This window comes from Mastomys coucha, unplaced genomic scaffold, assembly GCF_008632895.1.
Source record: "Mastomys coucha isolate ucsf_1 unplaced genomic scaffold, UCSF_Mcou_1 pScaffold12, whole genome shotgun sequence".
NCBI classification, from domain to species: domain Eukaryota; kingdom Metazoa; phylum Chordata; class Mammalia; order Rodentia; family Muridae; genus Mastomys; species Mastomys coucha.
This window is the reverse complement of record NW_022196894.1, coordinates 90,125,969-90,150,974: the sequence shown is the minus strand read 5'-3', so window position 1 is coordinate 90,150,974 and position 25,006 is coordinate 90,125,969. Positions and strand designations below refer to the sequence as shown.

General features: G+C 47.6%; 2 protein-coding genes across 5 annotated transcripts; one reads left to right on the top strand and one right to left on the bottom strand.

The window, feature by feature from the left end:
• The first annotated feature begins 1,680 nt into the window (after positions 1-1,680).
• Positions 1,681-10,449, top strand: Fam243a (family with sequence similarity 243 member A). Of its 2 annotated transcripts, none has more exons than XM_031364433.1 (2): positions 1,681-2,461; positions 8,857-10,449. In XM_031364433.1, the coding sequence occupies exons 1-2, from the start codon at positions 1,748-1,750 to the stop codon at positions 8,926-8,928; spliced, it is 786 nt and encodes a 261-aa protein (XP_031220293.1). In that variant the 5' UTR covers positions 1,681-1,747; the 3' UTR covers positions 8,929-10,449. The 2 variants fall into 2 exon arrangements, with proteins under 2 accessions (XP_031220293.1, XP_031220294.1); XM_031364434.1 differs by having other exon boundaries at positions 1,682-2,469; positions 8,857-9,240.
• Positions 10,450-11,296: 847 nt separating this feature from the next.
• Smim11a (small integral membrane protein 11A) lies at positions 11,297-22,194 on the bottom strand. Of its 3 annotated transcripts, XM_031364438.1 has the most exons (5): positions 22,104-22,175; positions 19,935-19,972; positions 18,006-18,116; positions 13,249-13,415; positions 11,297-11,476 (listed from the first exon to the last, which is right to left on the bottom strand). In XM_031364438.1, the coding sequence occupies exons 3-4, from the start codon at positions 18,015-18,017 to the stop codon at positions 13,251-13,253; spliced, it is 177 nt and encodes a 58-aa protein (XP_031220298.1). In that variant the 5' UTR covers positions 18,018-18,116; positions 19,935-19,972; positions 22,104-22,175; the 3' UTR covers positions 11,297-11,476; positions 13,249-13,250. The 3 variants fall into 3 exon arrangements, with proteins under 3 accessions (XP_031220298.1, XP_031220296.1, XP_031220297.1); XM_031364436.1 differs by lacking the exon at positions 19,935-19,972 and having other exon boundaries at positions 22,104-22,194; XM_031364437.1 differs by lacking the exons at positions 11,297-11,476; positions 19,935-19,972 and adding an exon at positions 11,485-11,725 and having other exon boundaries at positions 22,104-22,194.
• Positions 22,195-25,006: the final 2,812 nt, after the last annotated feature.

The following is a 25,006-nucleotide window of genomic DNA, read 5'->3' as shown; positions in this document are numbered from 1 at the left end:
GGACTGACTTTTAGAGACAGGGACCACCTCGTCCTTCTGCATGTGGATATCCAGTCTCACAGCACTTTTTGCTGAAGGAGCTGTCTTTTTGCCAATATGTTTGGGACACCTTTGTTGAGAATCAAATGGTTGTGGCAGTGTGGGTTTATGTCTGGGTCCCCTCTTCTGTCCCCTTAGTCTATCTGCCTGTTTTTATGCCAGCCATGTTGTTTCGGTCTGTGAGATTTTGTTACTGACACGGAAAAAACCCAACAATGTAGTTTATCAATTTGTGTTGTTTGTATTATTTAGCTATTGTTCTGTGCTAGTTATTTGCCCTGTTGTTTAAATTGCATTTTGAATATAAATGTGCACATTTGCCACAACTAAATAAATGCAGAGAGCAGGATGCATTCTGGGAGTTCCCCGCTCTCTCTTCCAATAGGTGAGCATTTTCAATGTTTGCTATGTGAAAATATAATCAAGTGTGTATGTCTGTTCAAACACAAAACACAGTATGTATATCTCCTACACTTCTAAATGAGCTTCGCATGTCCATAACCTCTCACAAGAGGAACAGAAGGTGCCACTGACATTGGCATCACTGCTGTTGCAGCCTCAGTGGGTCAGGTCCCTCCAGGCAGGAGAGGGGACTATGGCACCACCACCACTCCCAAACACTCTGGGGACTATGGGCAGCCACTGCTTCTGAACACTCTGGCCACAGACTTGGTATCTACATCAAATATGATCTGAAAACTGTTTTAAACTGCCAAAGAAACATCTCTAGACAAGACAGCCACAAGAAACAGGCTGGAAGCTGTTGCGCATGACCTCTGGGAGAGGACATTTGGTAACTGCACACTTTGTGTGAGCCTGGCTATGGTGAGAGCCTGGGTTTGCCTGAGTCCCAGGAAACCCCTGGTAGATCAGGGAGGAGATTCCCATTCATTCCATAGAGAAGCAAAGGTCCAGGCAAGTCATTTCAGCTACACTGTCATTCGGAAGCTTAAATTAGGCACAATTATGGACCACCTTTAGTTTTGATTAAGGGAAAAAATACGGAGGAAAATAAAATAAAAAGGCAGAGAAAAAGTAAAGCAAAGTGCCATTTACTCCAAGTATGAAATGGAAATGCTACTCAGTATGGTGCATGTCTGTGATCTTAGAACTCAAGTGGCTTAGGCAGGGGGATTGCTAAGATCAAACACTGGGCCACTCGGTTACAGAGTAAGACATTGTCTCAAAAAATTACAGCAATCAAATGTCTTTCAGATAATATACTGAATCAGCTCAATTAATGGCAGTCCCTAGGAGGGACAGGCATGCAGCCTGCTTCTTTTACTCTCTGCCACATCAGATTTCTCTTCAGGCAGGTGGCACAGTTGACACATGTGCACAGACAAACACACTTACGAGAACCCCAGGCCTTCCTGAGCATGTCATGTTTATCCTGTGGCACACCGCACAATGGCTGATCCACAGAAGGTACACAGTAAATATCTTTGAAATAAATGAATGGGTAGAATGTCTACCTCGATAATCCAAATGAGAAGGAACCAGAAACTTGAGCACCATAAGAAGCTCTACTCCAGGAGTGACAGTATTTGGCATTTTCTGTGGTGAAGAGTTCTGAGCACGTGCCTCGTCATGTTCTGCGTCTGCTGTGTAGCTATGGCACGGCTGTGAGACAGCCTCTGTGAGGTCATCCTCCCGTCCCCTTCTAGAACTCCCCAGATGGGAAAATGTGAACCACTCAGGGAGCCCCATGGCTCGCTTTACAAACTGTCTTCTGAAAAATATCTTTATCAGGAGTCAGTTTGACAGCGCCAAGAGGAGACAGTGCCTCCAGTACCTCAATGCTCTGAGATCGCTGCAATACAACGGATACAAGACTGTGTACTTTGGGGAAACCGAGATCCCAGAAACTCTCGTCACTGGGGAAGACATTAGCGATAGCCATTACATACACACACCATCCTGGTGCATTCTACATGCCGGAGGCAGTCAAGGATGGGTGCCTTGGAAGTACCGCATGTTCCTAAGAGATGACCTGTGCATCAAGCAGGAAGACAGCCTATTCTTTGAGTTCTGTGATGTTGTGAAGAGGGCCTATGGCAAGTGTGCCATTGTGGTCAAAGGGAGAAAGCAGCAAGATGAGATGAAGCTAAAGACAGACAAGGAGGGGGAGGCCCAGGCCTATGTTCCAACAAGCATTAATTTAACAAGAATTGTGTGCTCCCCGGCAGTGGCCAAGTCCTATGGCCATGAACTAATTTCTCTGCCTCCCCTCTATAATTATCTGAACCCCTTGGACTCAGCCTGGTCTTCCGTGAAATGGTTTATCATAAACAACCGGAAGGAGTTTTGTCTGCAGTCTATTGACAACGTTTACACTTACCGATACATACTCTTCAGTGACTTAATAAGCAAAGGGATTGAAAAGGTTAACCTGAGCAAGTGGAAGGCCATAACCAACAAGGTGCGCAGGTGGGAGAACTATTATCTTGGGAAGTTTTCTTAAGGGCATCTCTTCCACAAAGCACTGAGCTGTATGGTCTTTGCTGCTAACTGCGGGGTCTGATTCTGACACCGTCACGCCACCAAAAACACTCTAGGGGTGACCCCGAGGTTCCTGAGGGCCATCAGCAGAGCCCTTCAGTGACAGAGGCTCCATTAAAGCTTGTTACTAAGTACGGGGTCTCAACTCTCATCTTGTGATGGCTACCCCGAGGACCATGTCTATGGGAAGGCCGGGAAGACTCCAGCCCAGTGGGGGGTACTGGCGAGCAGGGTTAAAGGATGTGTGATCAAAATTTAGGTCTAAGAAGTAGAAAGAGCAAAGTGTATAGTTATTAAAAAATAATAAACACTTTGAATTAAATACTAAGCCAATAAACTTCAGGCTAAATAACCTACCATATGTCCAAGGCAGATGGTGGGCCACACAAGGGAGCCATGGAGACATCAAAGGTTCAAGGGGTCTTAGGTAAAGGTGGGGGCTATGGAACTCATATATCCAACTTGCAAGAATCCCATCAGTAGGGTCCAGGGCTGCCCTGGTGTTTACCTCAGGCCTCTGAGCTAAACTGCTACTGCAGTTGGTACAATCCCCTGCTTAGCCCCGGGGTGCCTGCTGTGGGCTGGAAGGTACTACACTTGCAGGTCTGTTCCAGGAAGAGCCTGACCCCTGCGAAGCCTACCACAAAGCTCCTCCTTCCTTATGTATGTTCAAGCAGTAACTTCACAACAGAAGTAGCTGCTCTGGAATACATGAAATAATGACTGGCATGGGAGAATAGGACAGCCATGAGGCAGGAGTAGAAAGGGCACGAGAACTCTGCTTGGTCTTGAGTTTTGCTAAGCCTGAAAAAAAAATAGCTCTAAAGACAAGTCTATTAAAAAACTAACTTATGAAGATGTCCATCAGCTCCCAATGGATTTAACTGTGGATGAAGTTGTGAAGCCAGGCCTCCACCAAATGCAAAATGCTCCATATTTCAATGTCCTTTTGGAACCTTCCTGTGTCATTCAGAAAGAGGCTGTGGGATGGACAGAGGCATCCAGAGCTTTAATGCCCTGGATTCAGTCAGTAAGCACTGGGTTCAGCAGTCTTTTCAAGTTGGAGAAAAGGGGATTTAGCACACATCTAAAGGGTGCCACACCCTAAACAGCTTGGACCTACAAAGTTCACCTGCTGCAGATCCAACTCTTATGCTGTATGAACTTCTGGTGACTGTGATATCAAATGACTGCACATTTGGTGAGTGGAAGCAGCAGCTTCTTTGCTGTTCTGGCTCTGAGAAGTCTCACTGAGTCTCACTGATGTGACTCAGCTGTAGGCAGCTTGGCCATGCTGCTGGGGGCTCTAGGGAAGACTGCCAGAAGTGCCTCCCAGTTTCTGATGGCTTTCTTGCCCTTGGCTAGTGTCTGTCACCTGCTGTCCAAGAAGCAGAGCCTGACGAATAGATTCCACGGGGCTCTGGTCTAGCCAGGAGTGCCAGAAGTGTTGAAGGCCTTCGAAGAGAAGTAAGGAGGTTTGGGTGGCCCGCGCAGGACTGGTAGCCGAGGTCCCAGGTCTCTTCTTGTGAATGGTGAGCTACAGCATCAATACTGACAGCCACAGCAGCAGGGTCTGCAGAACAAACCTGGCCAGCTAGGTGGGTCCAAGGTCTAGTGATGAATGTTTCCCAAGTGTGACGGCTCAGTAAAAACAGTCTCAGACCATCCTCAGTGAAATGTCTTGTGTGCTTTATTCCATGTGGACAGGGAATTTATAAACATTGAGGAGTGGGGTGGGATTCAGGGGTGGGTGTTTCCTGTTGGCTCAGTTTGAGGTGTTACTATCTGATGTTCTATCTGCATGGGGAGGGACCGGTCTTTTCCTTATGGGTCTGACTGCCATGGTCCTTTCAGTGGGGTGTCATGGTTACTTGTTCCAGAGCAGGTACACGGGTGGATGGGGAAAGGCTTGACTCCTGCTGATCTCAAGTCCTTGAGATTCTGAGGTCTGAGGTCACCTAACCCTCCCAGCTGGCCTGTCTGGTGGCGTGAGGCTCATTTGCCCTACAGGCCAGCAGCCTCGGTACTTTTCTCTCCTCTGAGTCCAGTCTCCCATCTTTGTACTGGCTGTTATCTTTACATCCTACCATCCTTAACTAGATCACATATGTAAAGATTCTCTTCTTTATAAGAGAGGCCCTGGCCGGACGGTGGTGCCGCACACCTTTAATTCCAGCACTTGGGAGGCAGAGGCAGGTGGATTTCTGAGTTTGAGGCCAGCCTGGTCTACAGAGTTCCAGGACAGCCAGGGCTACACAGAGAAACCCTGTCTTGAAAAACAAAAACAAACACACACAGAGAGAGAGAGAGAGAGAGAGAGAGAGAGAGAGAGAGAGAGAGAGAGAGAGAGACCCTGGGCCCTGGGCTCTGGGAATCAGAACCAGAACCCCTCTCTGGTCAAGCACTGCCGTGGAGCTGTGATTAATGTCTCACTCTGCCCACTGAAGTACAACATTTCCCTTTGCCAATTTGTGTGGACTTATCTCTACTTCACATGTGCTCTGAGATCTAAATTCCTTGAGGGCAATTAGTATGACCAGTATTAAGGTCTCCTCAGTCTCTTCAGCTGTCACTGTGCAGACCCCATTGTCACACGTCTGAGTTTGGGGGTGTAAGTGTGGCTCGCCATTTGATGGTATGGATCGCTGTCTTGGAGTTTCTGCGGCTGTGAGAGGACATCGTGACCATGGAGATCTTCATAACAAAAACATTTCATTGGGTCTGGCTTATAGTTCAGAGGTTCAGGCCATTGTCATCATGGCGGGAAGGGAGCAGGGCAGCGTGCAGGCAGGCAGTGCTGGGGAGTAGCTGAGAGTTCTAGATCTGGATCCACAGGCAGCAGAAAGAGAGAGTGACACTGGGCCTGGCTTGGGCATCTGACACTCAAAGCCCATCCCTTAGTGATACTTTGTTGGAGGCAACAAAGCTACACCTACTCCAAGAAGACCACGCCTCCCAATAGCACCACTCCCTACGAGCCTATGGGGCTGCAGGATAAGAAGCCAGCTCTCTGGCCGCTGGCTATGTATTTGTCTAAATGATCCAGTTACTCATTTAGTTGCACGAGTTAATTATCCTCAACGCTCGATGTAGGAATACAGATGTGGAACCCTGGGGTGCAATCTGTGTAGGCTGCTGCTGTGCATGGAGCTAAGACTCAAAAGCAGTTCGCAGTTGAGGTGCCACCCACACTGCCTTGTTCATCATGTGTCCGAGGTCACCCTGCCAGGCAGCTGCTAACTATCAGTTTCCCCATTTGACAGACAAGCAAGCTGAGAGGTGAGCCAAGTCCTCCAGCTTGTGCTCACAACCACTATGCTTAGCTTGCTTCCTTCTCTCATTTATGTCTTGTAAGAAAGTCATTGCAGAGCTGGGCACTGGTGGCGCATACCTTTAATCCCAGCACTTGGGAGGCAGAGACAGGCAGATTTCTGAGTTCGTGGACAGCCAAATCTACAGAGTGAGTTCCAGGACAGCCAGGGCTACACAGAGAAACCGTGTCTCAAAAAACAAACAAACAAACCCCCAAAACCAAAACCAACAATAACAATAACAATAACAATAACAATAACAATAATAATAATAATAATAATAATAATAATAATAATAAAGTGTACCAGTCAGCAGACTGGCCAGCATCAGCTATGCACTGTAACGAGTATATTTCAGCACAAAGTAGGGGGGAGGCATCCTGAGCATCATGAATGTGCAGGGCAGGTGACCAAAGCAACATCATATCGCTTGGGTATTAGATGGCCAGGATGGGCTAGCAGGAGTGATTCTCATCTAGAAGTAACACGGGGTTTGGAGCCCTGGGTAATGATGAGAAAAGCAAGCAAGAGAAAGTTCATTGTAACCATAGTAACCAGTGCCCTGGTGGAGCCGTATGATGAGCAGTTTGGTTGTGTGGCACTAGCATGAGTGTGGAACGAGGCTTTATGGCACACAGACACCACCAGAAAGTCACAGGGCACAGTGAGCTTGGAAGTCAGTGGCCCCTGCTGGAATCTTGTTAGTGATGAGGCCTTGTAAGCTGCCTTGCTTCCCTGAGGCCCAAGTAGCTCATCAAGACAATAGGTTGAAGGCCTTAAAATGGAGTCACACATGCTCAAACTACATTTGTCTGGCCTTACTGAGAGCGCAGAATGAGGCTCATGTCAAGACGGAGGTCAAAGCGGATGTCCTCAGTTAAACTAACGTCATCACAGCCACTGCCTCTTTGTTATCTGAGGGGCAGACTTTGTTCCCTGGCATCCATGGCCATCTGCAGTAGGCTGGGGGACCCACATACTTGTCCTTGTGGGGGTAGGGTAGTAAGGCTGGAGAACCACTGGAGGCTTTCTGGGAAGAAGCAAGGAAAAGGAAGCGTAAACATTGTCATGGACCAGTGCAGAGTTGAGCAACATCACTGAAGATGAGTGCTCTGAGGTAACCTCTGTGGTGTTGGAGTCTCTCTGATCTTTCTGTCTCTAGCCCTATACCCCACCATCTCCCCACGGGCCAGAGGAGAGGTCTGAGAAGGCAGTGGTCTAGAAATGATGCTTGCTTAGAATGAGCATGAATGAACATGGACTAGATATGTCACCCCCACCCTGTGATGTGACCACCCTGTGATGTGATACCTGGTCCCCAGCTGGGGCACTGTTTTGGGAAGTTGTGGGGAACACTTTGAGGGCTACACCTCCCCCTCCCTTGCCTCCAGTCCTTCCTCCTTTGCTGGTGCTGATAATTGGGTGAGCTCCTGCCCCCTGCAGAGGGAGAGCTGTCCTACCATAATTCTCTGAGCCCAAGCAAACCCTTCTCCCTGTAGTGTCACTCCTGTAAGGCACTTCGTCCTAGCATGAGAAAAGTAAGGGACATTCTATGCAAACAGAAGCTTTGCCCTTTAGCTCTGCCTAACTCAGCCAGACAATCGCACAAGTGCTATACACTTCTCCCATGGGTGAATTTTGTTTTTCACACAGCAATTAATTACTCTTCCCACACTCAGCAAGACCAGGTTCAGACAACTACTATGCCGAGGACAGGGACCTTTATGCCCACAAACCAGGCTGTGGTGGTGGCTGACACCTAGACACATGCACCAGAGGCATATACCACCAGTGGCAGGATGCTATCACATAGCACAGGATGTATACCAGAGTAGACCAGTATGTATCCAGCCTTTGCTACTTTGTGGCTGCTTCTAGCTCCTGCCCTTTACCCCTCCCCCACCTGTTTCACCTCCTTCCTAACACTAGATAAGAGAGAAAGGAAGATAGAGGGGAAAGAGGAATCAGGAAAATCCCTGAACCTAATTTCTTTCCTTTTGTTTCTTCTTTGATCATAGTTATTAACTGCAACTGACCTCCCTAGATGACTAGCAACCATCCACCTTGCCTCTAGAGGACCTAGTATTTACACACCCTCTGAAAAGTTCCCAGAATTCCAAATATCACACAATCACAGGAACTACCTACAGCTGGCAAAACCATGCCTCTGCTAGAGCAGGAGGCAAATCACAATCAGCTGCTGCAGGCAATCTGAAGCAGCCCCACATCCCCACACCTGGGATTAAAATGAAAGCATGTTTTTGTAATACTTCTGCATTTTTTTGAATAAACCAAAATTCCAGAGTTGTCACGACACCAGAACCCAAGACTTTCTCCCAGGGAGCTCCACACACTAGGTGCATTAGGTCAGGCCAGGAGTCCACAGAGATGTCACCAGAAGTGCCAAGAAGACTGTCCTGGGACACATGATGGACCTCAGGCACCAAGCCCAGGGTTCTCGATCTGTTGGGGGCACAGAGGTCTTTTCACTGCAGATCACTAGGGAAAACTCCCCAACAATAAACGCAGAAGCTGTGCCAACCATTAATTAGCTGCAATGTGCCAAGCTTTTCCGTTTCCCTTGGTGGCTGACCATTGGCAAATGTGTTCATTCCAACCTAAATAACTAACTCTCAGATCACTAAGTAATTATCTCTCTATATATGTCCAGGTTACAGAATGGCAATTAAGGGACTTAAAGAAGCTACAGAATAGGCTGGGCGGTGGTGGCACATGCCTTTAATCTCAGAACTTGGGAGACAGAGGTAGGCAGATTTCTGAGTTCGAGGCCAGCCTGGTCTACAGAGTGAGTTCCAGGACAGGGCTACTCAGAGAAACCCTGTCTCGAAAAACCAAAAAAGAAAAGAAGAGAAAGAAAAAAAAAAAGAGGAAGAAGCCCCAGAGTTTGCAAAGTTCTCACTAAAGGAAGAGACAAGAGACTTGATTCCTACCCTGGAAATAGGGCAGGAGGGTTCAAACCACAAACTTCCCACCTCTCTTCTAGGTCCTGAAGCCACGTGAACCGGACCAGCTCCAGAATCCTTCCATACCTAAAGCCACAAGCAAGCTCTCATAAAGAGGCGGGTCTCTACCACCAGGGCAGGAGAAAGCCTGACTCACCTTGACCATGAACATATTTCTGGCAGTAGAGTGGGCTCCCCATAAGTCGTGCCTGAACACACCTATTTCTACACCGGGGAGCTTGGCACCGATCCTGGAATCGACTCGATGAAGCCACAGTGAGAGACAGCACTATGAAGGCTCGGCACACAGAAGTCCTGACGAACCAGTTGTTGAACATCTGTGTTTCCCTCCAAGGAACGTGAGCTCAGCCAGGGCTCTGTGGTCTCTGAAACACATCATGTAGACCTCTGCCTCCTAAATCAGAGTGTGAAGGTATTTACTCTGTTTTTTCCCCTAAGGTCACCATGAGGGACAAATGTCATCACATGAGTGCATGACGTGAGGCTGCCAGCCACCACCTCCAGTCTGACCTGTGAAGACAGAGGTGTTCTCTGGCCTGGGCAGCTTGTTTCTCTTACCATTTCCCTCTCTTCCTTTGTACATCTCAGGCTTTGCCAGCTTAGCCAGGAAGGCAGATCAGGGATGCATGTGTGGGAGATTAACAGGGGGCTGCCTGAGGGACGCTGGGGATTTCTCATGGGGGGAACATGGACACCCAGGGATGGCTAATGTTGTTTTCTCACTGCACCCAGCTGCTAACTCTGGCTGTGGGCTGCACCATCCTGTCTGCCTACCAACTTCTAGCCACTGCTTCCAAAACTACTATTTAAAATACAGCTCCTGATCCCCAGGGTTCATTTACCAATGGCACCAATGGGTGATTGATCATCTCCCTCTAGTGGCCGAAGAGTGCATTTGCACAGTAAAAGAAGACAACTCCATCCTGGTCTCAGGAAAGCACTGGGTTGAGCCCAGCCCCTGGGTCTTCTATGGAGTGATCCAAGGAGATAACCATGAGTTAGTTCTGCTTTAAATCCCACCGCCCAGGAGGCTGTGCTTCACATAAACACCTGCAGGTCAGGGGCTCCCTTGTTAAGGTCAATGGATCTCTCTGTCTTGACTATAGGAGGAATGTGAATGGGCATGGTGGGAGGTGGTGGTGTCCAGGGCCCTGTGTCTGAGGTCAGGCATGCTCAGAGCTGGCTGTGTCCTAACTCTACAGAGTAGCAGACAGAAGTTTGAGAAGGGGTGGGGCCACCGGCAGGAGACATGAGACTTGCCTACAGTCCAGGGTCAGGTGTGAGCTCCATCTGGGCAGAGCCAGAGAATCCAAAGCCTTGGACTCTGCTCATCTATCCCCCAAGCCAGCCCCAGGCCAGCCCCAGGCCAGCCCCAGGCCAGAGTGGGCCCATCAGAGAGGAAGTGGCTGCTAGCTTCCAGGCAAAGGCTGGAGCATCCTCCTTGTGGGGCGGGGAATTTCAGGGAACACAGCCTTTCACCTGTTTTGACATCTGCCCTCTGTGAGGTGAGGGCCATTCTGTACATGGATCTCTGACGCTATGTGAATCTTCCCCTGGTTTCCACACAATGGTTAGGGCCATCCAGTAATCACAGTAAAACTTTAATATATGCATTTTTCTTACTGTTCATGTTCTATCCAGTGGGCAGGGTGGCAGACATGTTACACACTCCTGAAAACTGTCTAAGTGGCCATCTGCAGTGGGACCCAGCACTTCCCAGCACACCAGGGCTGGTTCCCACCTCCTTCCCCCCCATCCATGTGTGTACCTTGAGGTGAGAGAATTAAACTGCTAAGCACCTTGATCTCTCAGGTGCTGAGTGAAGGAGCTTGCCATTCATTGTTTCCTCTCAGATGGGAAAGCAACGGGCTGATCAAGAAGTCACTAATCGCACAGGCTAGCCTCTAACTACCGGCAGTCGTCCTACCACAACCTCCTAGGATTACAGATGTGAGCTCCTAGCCTTTACAAAGTAGCTCTTTCTAGACTGAGCTACTGTGATATTCCCTGGCTCTCACCATCCCCACAGAAACCCTCGCAGGCCGGCACAGGGCCCAGCCTTCTCGGTTCTGTCATAGGCAGCACACGGCTTCCCGGATGGTGCACAGTCACTGTGGAGACAAGCTACATAGGAAGAAGCATGGTGGTGAGCCGGGACATGCTGGCCGAGGCTTCAGCTGATGCTCCCATTGCTGGGGACTGTCCCCTACAGTGATGTCACCGTTGGCCATTGACCATTGACGTGGGCATGCATGCACACACACCCAGAATTTGCTATCATAACTCCACAACCAGAATGTGGAGGAGAAAAGGCGGCCTGAAAAAATCCTCTCATAACATGTTCTATGTTAGAGGACGGGGGGTAGAGATAGAGGGGGGGTTAGATAGGGAAGGGGTAGAGAGAGGAGGAGAGGGGAGAGGGAGGGAAGGAAGGAGGGAGGGAGAGAATGAAGACAGCCATTTTAAGAATAATGTATTTTATTTCAGTAAACAAAATACCTGTTCTTCTAAAAACATAAAAATCCACACTGTTAATTATTTAAGTTAAAGGTCTAGGCCAGAAGTGTGTCCTCTTCTGTGAAGTCTTTGCTCTCTCTTCTCTGCTGGCGTCCACCCAAGCTGACATTTAAACAGAAAAATCTAGAAAGGAAGTGAGACCACAGCAGTGAGGCTGGCGCTGGATAGAACAGCATGGTGCTTTCATGCTCAGCACTAACTCTGCTTGCCTTGAGACTCCAGGGGAGGCCGCTCAGCCTGACCTACTAACTGGTGCATTTGGATCCCACAGGTTTCTTCCTTTAGCGCAGGTTCTGGACAAGCTGCCAGCTGAGAGACAGGCTAGCTCCTGGTCAGTTCTACGTGGCAGTATGCACATCCACGCTTGTGGCCCTGGCTCAATGAAAACATAGACATAACGGGCACTGATGAGCTCACATGTGATCTTCTGACCCTCCTCTCAGCTGACAGGCATCATGACTCCGCCTACATCATAAACTAACCAACACTTCGACTCAGCTGCCTACCCTTGGCATTTTAAACTGCTAATCACCCCTCTCTTCCAGCGAGCACTGAGGCCAAGCACTTGGTTTTCCATCAATAAGACAATTTTTGAAAGGCAAGACTCCATGGTGGTAAGTTCCTCTGCCTGGGAAGTTTCCGCTCTCTAAGGACCAGCGAGTGGCAGCAGGCTTGGGCGAGCGGCATGCCGCAGTGCTCCTATGACTACTGTCCATTTTGGAGGTGGCACAGCTGGCGAGTAAGGTGCTTCAGTCCCCAGGTCTGTTCTCTACTGTGCTTTCAGCCTGACATCGCTTTGGGGAGTTGTCAGGAGGGCTGAGGCATGACATGCTCAGTGAAATGCTTGCCTTGGTCTTGCTGTCACCAAGGAGTCTGCTTTACTCAACAGGCGGAAGGAGCAGCGGCGTTCAGAAGCATGGCATGAGGCAGGCAGTGCCGAGATGCCAGGGCATTCCTACTATGACCTGGAGCTGAGCAGACTTTGTAAGAATCAATCACTTGTGGATTTTCAAAGGACCTGAACGTTCAGACTGAACGTTGGGCACCGTGTCCTTTTCTAAGGCTGAAGCCTAGGAAACTGTGCTCTTAACAAGCAACACAGGAATCCACGCAGCCGTGTATAGGAATTATGATGTTCAGCTGCGTTCTGGAACCAGAATCTAGAATCCTTGCTCACCATATTTGAATCCTGATACTAAGAGAGGCTCGGAGTTCAGCTTGATACGGGGAGAGACAGATTCACACACGAAAGTAAATAATCAGGTGTATCTATGGAAGGCCTTAAGAATAGCTCCAGGGCCCTTGAGTCCTGACTTCCCCACATATGCTCCAGAGCTCTCCACCCCACCCCATGCACACAGAGAGGCACCAGCTACAGTAATACATGAGCCCCATGCCAGGGGAGCTGTCAGGAAGGGCTGGCTAGGAACACAGGGGCATAAGAGTCTCCACGAGGCAGAAATGCCTTGGGAGCACAGGGAGAGGACTGGCAAAGTGGGCAGGTGAGATTGGCCAGACGATGAACAGACTGGGAAGGAATTATTTGCCAACAAGGAGCCAGACATCATCCTGAAGATAACAGGTTCCTTAATTTGACTAGTGTCTCCATTTCCTCCGCCAAACATGCATGTCTTAGTACACGGGCTTTTCTGGCCTGCAGCTGGAGCCAGGGTCCTGAGCCACCCCTCCCCACGAGGATGCACGACAGGCTCGGAGTGGAGGACTGATACTCTCAATGATGAGAGCAGGGCCGAGGCTCTGGCTTCTCACCTGGCTGCCACGCCCATGCACCTTCTTGCTGCGCTTCAGACCAAGGGGGCAGAGCTCTCAGGCCACCACACCCTTGGCTGGGCACTGCAGCCCTCTGCACAGGCTTGGTTTGCAAAGCTCAGTACCTCTAACAGCTCTTCAGCTTCTCTTTCTTCTCCGACTGCTGCTTCTCGGCTTGCAGTCTTCCTTCCAGGCTTCTCCTTTGGTACATTTTTACTCCCGCAAAGGCCAGGCACAGGATCAGGGTCTTGGCTGCCAGGATATACAGCAGCAGGGGCACGTGTTCAAGAACCTCAAGGGAGAGAGACAGGCTGGTCGCTTGAGCACTGATGTGGATGGAGTCTCTGTTCCTACCTCTACAACTGTTACCGAGCACCTACAATGTTTCAAGCCGAGGCTAGACTCCTGGACCACAGTGGTGTCCTAGTTAGCTTAACTGACAACTTGATACAATCTAGTCATCTGAGAGGAAGGTCTAGATTGCAGGATATCAGGAGTCATCTGGGACAGTCTAAGGCTAGCAGGTGACCTTCCTGGAGGAGGCCCACCATTTTTGCATGGTCTTGCTATGGGTGAGCTCGATGGCAAGGCTCAAAGAGACTTCATCTCAGGATTGCTTCTTGCAGCTGATAGGCCTTTCCTGTCATTATTAAATTAATATAACAATCTCTGGGCATTAGCCCACACTATTGATCAGATTTCATGAAGATTAACGTAAGGATAAACTTTCATGAATTAATGCTGTTTAGATGAATTAATGATTCTATAGACTTCTTGATTTGATTCAAATTTTAGGAAGTTTTGAAAGATGGTCTTAGTAGCTTTGCTAGAAAGATGTAGCAAAGTTAGAATCAAGAATAGAATGTGCCCACCCCTCATAATAGTAAGTAAAGGCTGCATAATAAGAAATATAATGAGCTTTCATAATCACACTAAAAAGAGAAATAGACTTCAGACAGATTTACGTGTAAGGAAAAACATTTAGTTCCAAGGATAAAGCCACAGGTGTGCACTATGATAAGGCAAGGCCATGAAAAAACTGTGGCTTTGAACTTATAATGAGCATATTAGAATGAAACACTGCTTTGAACTTAATATCAACATACTTCTGTAACTCCCCTTTAGTGTAACATTTTATCTATGAGGTAATTTTCTAAAGAACTTTTTGTCTAAGATATAAAAAGGCCAGAGAAAAGAAATAAAGTTATTGGTTGAATGGTTAGGCTTGGCGAGCTCTGCCTCATCCACCCATCCATTCATCTATCCATCCATTCATCTATCCATCCATCCATCCATCCAAATGTATGTCTGTTTGTCTATATGTATGTGTGTAGGTATATGTATGGAGGCAAGCATGCATGAATACTTGTTTGTGACAGATGATCAGGCCCAGCCAGAGTGTGGGTGTATGAATGTATATATGTCCATGCAATGTATAAAGCATCTTAATTCTTTTCCTTTTCTTCCTCTCCGGTTCACAAAGGGTTAACCAGCTTAGCCACAGAGGCTTCTGGCTGCCTGGACAGAGAAGGGAGTGAAAACAATACATTTTTTACTAAATCCCCCACTGCTAGGCAACAGGTGTTAATCACCCAAGCCAGCATTTTTTAACCATGGAATAAGCAAGAAAGTTTTTAGGATTTTTCAGAAGTTACCAGCAACCATTCAGTATAGTTAGAGAGCTAGAAGGCCAGAGATCATCAGTCTTTAAAGCTACGTCTATGTCCAACACTGTGTCCCACTTCAAACCATTCCAGGCTGGGCTGGCTCCCGGCAGAAGGAGCTGCCTAGACCAGACTGGCCTATGGGCATGTCCATGGAGAACTGTCCTTATTATTAATTCATGAAGGAGGGCTCAGCCTTGGGGGCTGCACCATTCCCAGGTAGGCAGCCCTGAGGTATATATGAAAGCTAATCTAAGGGGCTGAAGAGATGGCCACGGTTAGAATGAAACCAGTCCCCAGCTCCTGATTCCAATTTATACATATCTATGTCCCTCCAATTGTGTCTAAACCTTTAGTGGCTCCCTCTTCTACGTAGCTTTCTGTGGACTGTCTCCCTTCGTCCCCATGCCAGCCCCAAGAAGGGGACAGACAGTCCTGACTGAACAGATGAGGACTGTAACTATGGGGAGGTAGCTGATGGGCGAGGAGAAAGCAGGATGCACCCCACTTTGGACGGCCAACTCTCCATCACTGAATTTTCCAGTAACTCGTCTTGCCCTTCCACCCAATTCTGGTTTACGATTAAGTTCTACAACGCACCACAACTCAGCTGAACTTGACGCCTTAGAAACTACTTAACTCTTAGGAAGGCTATCTGAGGGTTTCTGAGAAAGAATAATATAGAATACCTGGGTGAGGAAGGAGATACATTCTAGTCGCTTGATTTAACTAAGACGGTAACTATGTCTACTTCCAGCCACTGCACGTCCCCAAGGAGTGAGGATCACACAGCTTAGGTGCCGTGGAGGACCCTGATGATGTCAGAACAAACAACATGATGGGCATGTACCCTGATAACAGGGCCTGTCACGAGGCTGCTCCTGAGCGCTACTGGCCAAGCTTGATTCCATGCTCACAGTCTAGCTGGTGGGGGCATGAACATTGCCACATAAGCCTCCTTATGTTCCCCAGGCAGCTGGAGGCTGAGACTGCCTCAGATCTGGACAGGGTACTGTCTCATCCTCAAAGTGAGATGGCGCCCAAGTCACAGCCCATCGCTCTCTATGGTACAAGCCCCAGACAGCTTTAGCAAGGGACGTGTTATCTGAACAGGAAGGTAGAAAACAAACTGAAAAGGAAATACCTCTGACAGACATGGGCTAGGTCTTTTTCTGGGGCAGAGTCTGCTTCAGCTGGCCTCAATTTCTCACTCATCTCCTCCTTACCCTTTAAGCTCCTTTTATCTTTCAAAATATGCACACCTCTAGGGAGGAAATGACTACTGCTGGAGCTGGTGAGATCAACTGTGTGTGTGTGCACGTGCATGTGTGTGCATGTATGTACATGTGTTTATGTATGTGAGTGGATGTGTGCATTAGTTCATGTGATTGCACATGCATGTGTGTGCCTGTACATGTGTGGATATATATGTGTATACATGTTTATGTGTGTGAGTGGGTATGTGTGTGTATGTGCTTATGTGCATGTGTGTGTGTGTACATGTGTTCATGTGTGTGTGAGTGCAGGTGTATGTTCAAGCATATGTCCATGTATATGAGCGTATAACTGTGTATTAAGTATGTGTGTATGTGCATGTGTGTGCATGTGACTGCAAGCATGCATGCGTGTGTACACATGTGCTCATGTGTGTGTGACTGCATGTTTTATGTGTGCTGGTCCACATACTTGTGCCTGCACAAGGATTGTTTTTCTCTTACTCTTCACTGAACATAGAGCTCAGCTCACGATCAGGTACATTGGCTGGCCAGCAAGCTCCTAGGATCTGCCTGACTTCAGCTGCCCTGTGTAGTCCAGCCTAGTCCTGAACTCTCTTCACCTACCTTTACCTGGTCCTATCTCTACCTGATCCTTCTGTTTCTGCCTCCTGCCTTCTGGCATTGTAGGTGTGCACCAGCCTGGGTAATCAGCTGTCCTTTTAACCAACCCCACCTCACCATGAGGCTTTTAGGCATTTCCAGGAACGAGTCCTGCCCTTTCCTTGATGCTGCTACTGCCCATAGCCAGTGGGTATGCAGACAGCCAACATCCAGGTGTGCAGACAGCCAACACCCAGGTGTGCAGACAGCCAACACCCAGGTGTGCAGACAGCCAGTGGGCTATGCTCTGCATTCCCAACCTTGATTCCAACAGCTACATTAATAGGAATCTCTTTCACTCATTTCCCAATTAGTTCAGCTTGCCCTTGGTGTTCTCATGGGTAATTTATGACTTTTTTTAAAGAAAGTTTCCATGAAAACTGAGTTGAGTTCTTTGAGAGAATCAAGTGTGGCTAGGAAAAAAAAAAAAAAGAATGCTTTTGGCAAAACAGCTGGACGAGACTATGGATAAGGACCATGAAAACTGGAAGTTCTGTAAGATCTCGGCCCACTGTCTTCACCTCAGGCTCGTGTGTCAGAATCATAAATGGACACGTGGAGGCTGCAGTCTCAGAGCAAGTGCAGCATGATCAGATGCAGACAAGGGCCTCTTCCAGGATATGCGACAAACTTGTGTCCTCACAGAGGAAGTGGGCTGGGCAGCTCTTTGGGGTCCGTTTCGTAAGGGCACTCATTGCTTTATTGACTTTTCTGTCACTGATAAAGTGCTCTGATAAGAGCAGATTTAGGAAGGAATGGCCTATTTCAGTTCCCACAACTGAGATTATGGGGAGGGAGGGAGGGAGGTTCACAGGAGTGGCAGAGAGCCAGGAGGGAGGAGCATCAGATGCTATACGGATAGGAGACTTGGAGTACAGATACAATTCAGTAAAAGATATCAGTCTACTGATAGAGTATTTATGCTACTGTTGCTCTTACCATCTTCAATGCTACGGTGTGTGTTAAAGGCTTGGCTCCCTGGTGGTGCTACCATGATCTGCAGTGAACCTTCAGAGAGTGGGGCCTGCCTTATAGGAGGTTCTCAGGTCACTGGAATCATGTCTGCAGAGGTGTAAGGGACTCTGGTCCATCCTTCCACTTTGCTTACTGAGTCCTGAAGTGAGAAGTCTTACCTACTTCTGTTCTCCACCAATCCCCCCCACCACATACACACTACACATTTACAGCCCATACACACATACACACTAAATATTTACAGCAAAGTTGGAATTTCCAGACCCCATGACCTCAGGTGTTCCACTAGTGCCACAGACATCATATGTAGAAAGACAAAAACAAAACAAACAAAAGCTAAACTAGACTTTTAAAAACTATTCTCACCTTCCAGTTCATGGTGGGCCAGCTGTGAATTCACTTCTGATTGATGTAACCAGCACACACAAGCGTGAGGGGCAGCTGCAATGTCGGGTCCAAGGAGCTGGAAGTTCTGATCTGGGGAAAGAAAGACAGAGAAACAGCTCAATGCAGAGCTTCCAGGGTAGACCACAATAGAAAGCCACATCTTTGAGAGAAGCCTGTGAACAGAGAGCAAGCGGGTCAGGGGTTCTGAACAAGGTGGCCTGTTCCTGTGGCTCTCAGCAGCTCCCTGCACCTCCCTGCACCTCCCTGCATGGTGCTGCCACTGAAGCCTCTATCCTCAACTGACTCCTCTGCACACTTCGAGCCCACACTCATAAATGGTCTGCTCCCATCTGATGGCACAAAGGCCAGCTAGTTGGGGACAATGGACCTTCTGAATACTAACTGTGCTCATCCTGGCTTAAAAAACAAAACAAAAAAACCCAAAAACCCAAAAAAACAAAACACGGTTTGGAGGGAAAGAATAAATGACAACAACAACAAAACCTGTCCTGAGAAAATGGCTGACTTGCATATAAAATTCCTTCTAAAACGTAGAGGAGACCTAGAGCAAGGGACAGTGCAGAGACAGCCAGAGAACAGATGCTATGACACCTGCCTCCACAGGCAGAACACCTGTCATCTGGATGAGGGGTCTGCACATGCCACTGCCAACCAGGTGGGCCCTGCTCTTTCTGAAACTTGACTTTACAGGAAGTTATCCACAACCTGACTGTGCTGCCTGTGCTAACGTGATTAGATGAGTTAGGCCAGAGTCTCCATTTCCCCCCTTTAAAGAGGGTAGACATAAGGTGTAAGGACTGCTCTCAGGCTCCTCCGGTGTGTGACGGTGTGTGACCAGAATCTCAACCACCTAGGGCCAGATGTCTCTGTTCCAAATGGGTGTCTCCGGGTTCTTGGCACTGTATCTGAAACATTGAAGGTGGACACAGATTGGAAAGTAACAAGGAATTTTGTTCAGAAGCACAGACGGGTACAGGCCAGGTCCTGTACAAGAGGCCAACAGACTACTTGAGCTGGAGTGGACAAGCCAGTGGCTTCATTTTGTGGGTTCAGGACAGGGTGGGACCTGACTGTTAGCAGTGGGGTGTCCTTTGGCTCTAGTTGATATGGCTCTGTAAGCTTTAGTTCATATCCTTTTCTACAATGCATTTCATTTTAATCCTATCTGCTCCCAATTATGTATAGCCAAAAGAGGGCAAATAGGGACTTTTCCCCCCTAAATGTTCATTTTAAGGTCATATTTTCCTTACTGTGCATACATCCCAAACCAGTATATGTTGGATCTAGCCATGATCCCTAGTTTCAGAGTATGTTTGGTCACCCAAAGGACTTACTGAGGGTTGTTGCTAAGGAGCTATATATAGTTTGGAGAGTCCATAAGCCTCTGTCTCTGAGAGGTGTACATGCAGGTCCAAATGGGTGTGGGGAAGATCCCCGGCTTGCTTTGCTGTGAAAGCGCTATGTGTAGCTCAAATCAAACAGACCCCCAGGTTTCCCCTCCCCTTGTCTGTCTTACCTCCAGTCATGACTAGGAACTTTAGCAAGTCACCTGGGTACAGATGGAATGCTTCAAAATCACTTTCCTTCCTAAGAACTTAAGACTGGAATTAGAAAGGCAATGGGAAATGTCATAGGCCTTTGGCGTGGGTTTCCTTAAGTAAACCTCATGGGAGACAGTGTAGAAAAACATTTCCAGTTGTAAAAGTATCTAATATATAAAATTCAGACCTCAGTCTATTCAAGGTTACAGAACTTTGAAAACCACCTAGTTATTGGCACAAGATAACCAAGCTTTGCCTTGGACTTGTACAAAGTCAGATAAACCAAGAAGTGTGTAATTCAAAGCCCTATTTAAATGTGATAGCGGTGGCTGAAGGTGCCCACTACCTGCAAATGTTTGCCTTTAAATAGCAGCAGATTCCGACCTACAAAAAAAAAAAAAAAGTTCTTTGTATGATAACATGCAAAGGTTATAAAACCTGCTGCTGGAATTTACACTTTGAACGTCTAGTAATCTTAGGGATTAGCCATACTGTATATTAAAACAAAATATTCTTTTTCATTTTATTTTTACAATTCCTTCTTAATTGAGTTGTATACATATTATATGGTGGACGATTTAACCATTTCCAACAAATCACCTATGTGAATTGATATGCCCAGGATACTGACTCCCAAGGTCCAGGGAGACAAACGGGCCCAAGATGCTAACAAGAGGGAATAAATGAAAGAAAACCCCAGGGGTCACTTGGCAGCAGTGTGACCTTGGCCTCTCAAAGCCTCCTCCACCAGTACATTCTCCTTCAGAAGTTGACCAGGAATCACTAAGAAGCATGAGTAACACACGGAAAGCAGTATTGTCTTGATAGTGTCTCTCCTTTGCTAATGGCTTTGCCAAATAACAAACAGCAATGAGGCAGGATGCAGTCAGTACAAGATGCCAGGCATGGGATAAAGAATAAGGGCAAGCAGAAAGAGGACAGGACTCTACTCCAGGTGGCAGGAAGGGCCGAGCATATGACCTGGGAAAACCATAAGCTTCCTGAGCTAAAGTGCTCTTGAAATATCAGACTTCAAAGAGTCTCCCACTCTGAAATTCACAAGTCCGCTGCTCGCTCCGATATCACAGAACCTGATGCCAAAAACACTGGCAACTATAGTGTTAAAAGGTAAGGTCTCTTGTGAAGGAAGTGGAGGGCTGTGGGTGTGGCTCAGCCACAGAGCTAACACAAAGCTCTGGGTTCTACCCAAGTAACTCACAAACCAGCCCTGGTGGTATAAGCCTGTGGAATCCTAGCACTTGAGAGGTGGAGGTCGGAGTTCAAGATCATCCAAGAGTGAGTTCAAAGCCAATCTCACATAGAGGGAATCGTGCCAAAGAAGGAGAGAGAGAAGGAAAAAGAGGAGGAAGATGAAGAAGTAAAAGCAAAGGAAATCTGTAATAGTATGGAGTGGGTGGGGTGAGTACAAGAGAGCAAACGGCCCAGATCAGCCCCATTCATTTTCACCCACTGCTTTAGACTACAGGCATCAAAGTAGACGTTTTCATGGCAGCTTGCAAGCCTTCTGCAAATGGGACCACCAAAAAAGCTAAACATAGTGAGCTGTCTGATACCACGGACTCCTGGTGCCATTCAGAAACAAGCCGCAGCAGCTGGCAGCAGAGAATGAGCCAAAGCCACCAGGGTGAGGACAGCTGGAGGCCATTAAAATATAAGAAACGCAGGGAGCTGTCCAGGTTTAACCCTTAACGATAGCAAAAAGGCTTAGATAATAAAACTGCTAGTAGTTTTGATCTTCATTGCTAATAAAAGTATCTTGCTAGGTTTCATTCTAAAAAAAAAAAAAAAAAAGAAGGTATTCACTCACTTTGATTACGCCAATTAATACGACATGGACAATATTGTACTCACAAGCTCCCTGTGCTCCTTGGTAGGGCTAACAGAGTCGAGGGTGCACTTATTTCAGCCTCTGAGCAGCTTGTGTGAATTGAAGCTGCTTCACTCCCAGTCTCTACCCCTTTCACTTCAATTCCTCAGCCAACCATTTAAAGTATCGTCAGGTTCAGGTCGCCCAAGACTCCTGGACCTCACTTAGCCCGCTCAGCACTGGCCTTGGTTTTCAAGAAATCCAGACCCACCTTATCCGGGTGTCCAGGCTCCAAATTTCAAAGCTTTGGAGAGCCTGTGAGTTATGGTGCACCTCCCTACTAGCTGGAACGGCACACCTCATTTGAGCAACTTTGGCACTTGTGCAATCTGGGGGGGGTGGGGGGAGGGCTGGAGGGGCACCACAGGATCAATCTGGGCTTTGCTATCCCTAGGCACTTGGGAGTCCGTAGCCAGGTTCTCGGCCTGACGAATTCGCTCCACTAGGAGGGTAGGTAGGCCAGGAATTATCATCGCTCCCTCCCTGCGTCCCCAAAACAAGGCGACCAGACTATTAGGGTTCCCATGGGCTGTGTGGCTGTAGCCAGCAAGTGTCATCCTGGAAAAATGACGAACGCGGGATGACCGAAGGATCCCCAGCGCCCCAAAGACTGAATCACACACTTACAACTCAAGGCAGCGGGGGCCTCCTTCGCTTGGTGCTCGTAAACCACGACTCCCACAATCCCGTCGTGAAAACCACATGTCCCGAAATGCACCGCTCGGAACGGAAGCGCCTTTGTAAAGGGCACCACTTGATACGCAGGCGCAGTGGCTCTAAGGCGCCAGCGGACGCTCTGGGGTCAAGAAGCTTGTTAACCCAAGCGCAGGCGCTAAGGGTGTCAGACCAGTTGCCCAGGGACCTGAGGCTGTTGCAGAAAATTAAATAGGACCCCTGAGGGCGATCCGCAGCGGGTGGGGTGCGGCCTGGGTTCCTTTGTTCATGTCCACTCGATGTTGACTCCTATACAGCTGAAGGCAGTAGGTCCTAGCTTTTTGTTTTTGTTTTTGTTTTTCAGGTTTAGCATTTCTCCACCGGGACAACAAGAATGCATCCGAGTTGGGATCACTGAAGGATATCCTGGAATTAGGTTCCCAATTTCATTTCTAACTAGTGAATCCCAAAAGCGTGCTGGGTAGGGAGGCAGCCCTGTACCAGGCTCTGGAGAGGGACAGTTCTCACAGAGCTCTCCATCCCAACTCCCTGTTTTGCCGTAGGGGCAGCTATTGCCCAGCGCTGACGCTAACTGCAGGGTGGATGCTTGAATCCAAGAAATCTGGCTTTAGATCTCATCATGCCTCTTTGTGAAGATGAAGTAGAAAATGTTAGTGGATACAGAGGTTATTCATGCCCCCTTTTAGGTAAAGGTTACACATTATACATACATTTCTATTAAATGCCCTCATTTTAAATTCTAAGATTCTCCAGCCTTTCACTCCTACTCCCCCTAAGTAAACTGACTGACTGATGCCCATGTTATAACTATATTTTCCAGTGAGGATGATAAAGTATGCTTAATGAAAGCCTGTGTTTAACCACCAGTTGTTTTCCTGGGTAACAGATAAGCCAAGAGGAAATTTTCAAGCACTGGGAAGGGCTGTGTGTTTTGTGTTGTGTTCGGAGGGAGAAACAAAGCTTCTTAGACCTTCAAGGGCATGCTCCGCAGAGTCCTAATGTTTGCATTCCTGGAGAGATTTCTAGATGCCAGGGTCATCTCAGTGTTTGCATTTCTAAGAGACATTTTTTTTTTTCAGATGGAAGAAGAATTATTCCACAAAGGGAAAGAGAAAAGATTTGTAATTGCAAACTTTGTCACTGCTATATGGGACAGTTCCATAGCCTGTCTGCCTACTTCCGCTGGAGAACAGTCAGTTCCCCTGGTCGTGGTCCATCTTTCTCAGGCAGGTACTTTAAAGGGCTGGATAACCACTTTGAGCCATTAGGAAGAAAATGTATATTAATGTTTGTTTAAGTCTCTTAGGATATGAAGGTCAATGAAATAATTTGAACCAAGAGTATACAATATTTACTGGCCAAGGTTGGGGCCTAGTCAGGGAGGAGACTCAGGGAACCTTGACTTAATTTAAAAAAAAAAAAAAAAGTCATTACCAGGGTAGAAAACCTGGCTGGATCCAGCCCCAGGCTAGGATCTCTGGGTCTGGGCTCTCTAGGTGGGCCGTGTCAGTGTGCAGCAGAATATTAGATTCTGGTCTGAGAAAGGAAGCTACTCATGACATATCTGCTCTGGGAAGATGAGTGCCTTCCACTAACACCATTTAGCTTCTCTGGTAGCATAAATACAAACATGTTGTAGTTGATGTGTTAGAACGGCGGGTCACGTAAGAACATACCACCCTCTAGGCCCAAACAGTTCCACGTGTAAGAGGTTTAATTGAGAGGGAGAGAGAGGGCAGTGGTTTGGAAAGAGAGGAGGGAGAGAGAGAGGATGATGGAGGAATGTTCCCCGTATATATATACACGGGTTGTGATGTATGGCCACAGGTAAAGGAGGTGAGCCCAATGGATTGTGGGAATATGGTGGCTGTTGCCCTGGCGACAGGTCTGTGGACCCGCCCATGCATGGCCACAGGCTTTGGATGCTCTGATGCTAACATACCTCCCTTTTTGATATTATAAAGAGGAGGGAAGAAAAAGGGAAGGGGAAGCTGATGGTGAAAAGGGAACGAGGGCGTCCTGTCTCTTAAGCTACTTCCTGCTGTCTAGGGGCGTTGTCAATGGGGGGTTGGGTAGCTGGTTTTCACCATCGGGATCCACTTGGTAAACGTTCACATCAGGTTCCCCTGTGGGCAGCGGCTGGTAATCCTGTAACAGGAGCTGATTAATAGTTTGGTTAGAAATTTTTTTTGTGTTTGTCGTTGAAGAAATGTAGAAACAAGATTAATGAGGCAGGGAGCAAATAATAACACCAGGAAGATGACTAAGAGAGGAGTTACAAATGGGAGTATCCACTTCCATATGGGGTTTTCAAAAATCTCAGAACTGGAGGTCTCACGGTCTCTGAAATTTTTTATGTCTGACTGTAGCTCCTGGATTCTATTTTTTACTATCCCAGATTGGTTGACGTAGAAGCAGCATTCTTCTTGGAGGAACAGGCAAAGACCATCTTTTTTAGCTGTCAGGATATCTAGTCCCCGTCTGTTCTGAAGCACCATGGCTGCCAAAGAATGGATCTGCTTTTGGATAGTAAGCACAGTTTCAGACATTTTTTGAAAATCGCTTTGAAACTGAGAAGTGAATGTATTATATTGGATCATGGAAGTTGTTATCCCTGCAACTCCAGTACCAACACCTATGGCTATTCCCCTAGCAACCAAGAGTGGCACAACTTGGACTACCCTCTTATGCTGGGCAGCTATCATATCTACAACTGGGATTGGCAGGGGTTCGTTTCCCTGGATTACTCCCAGTTCAGGGAAAAGAAGTACTAATGTGCAAACTCCTGACCAGCTAGCAGGTAGGCGATGATATGTCTGAGTGCCACAAAGAATTGATGTGTTTTGGATTGTAGG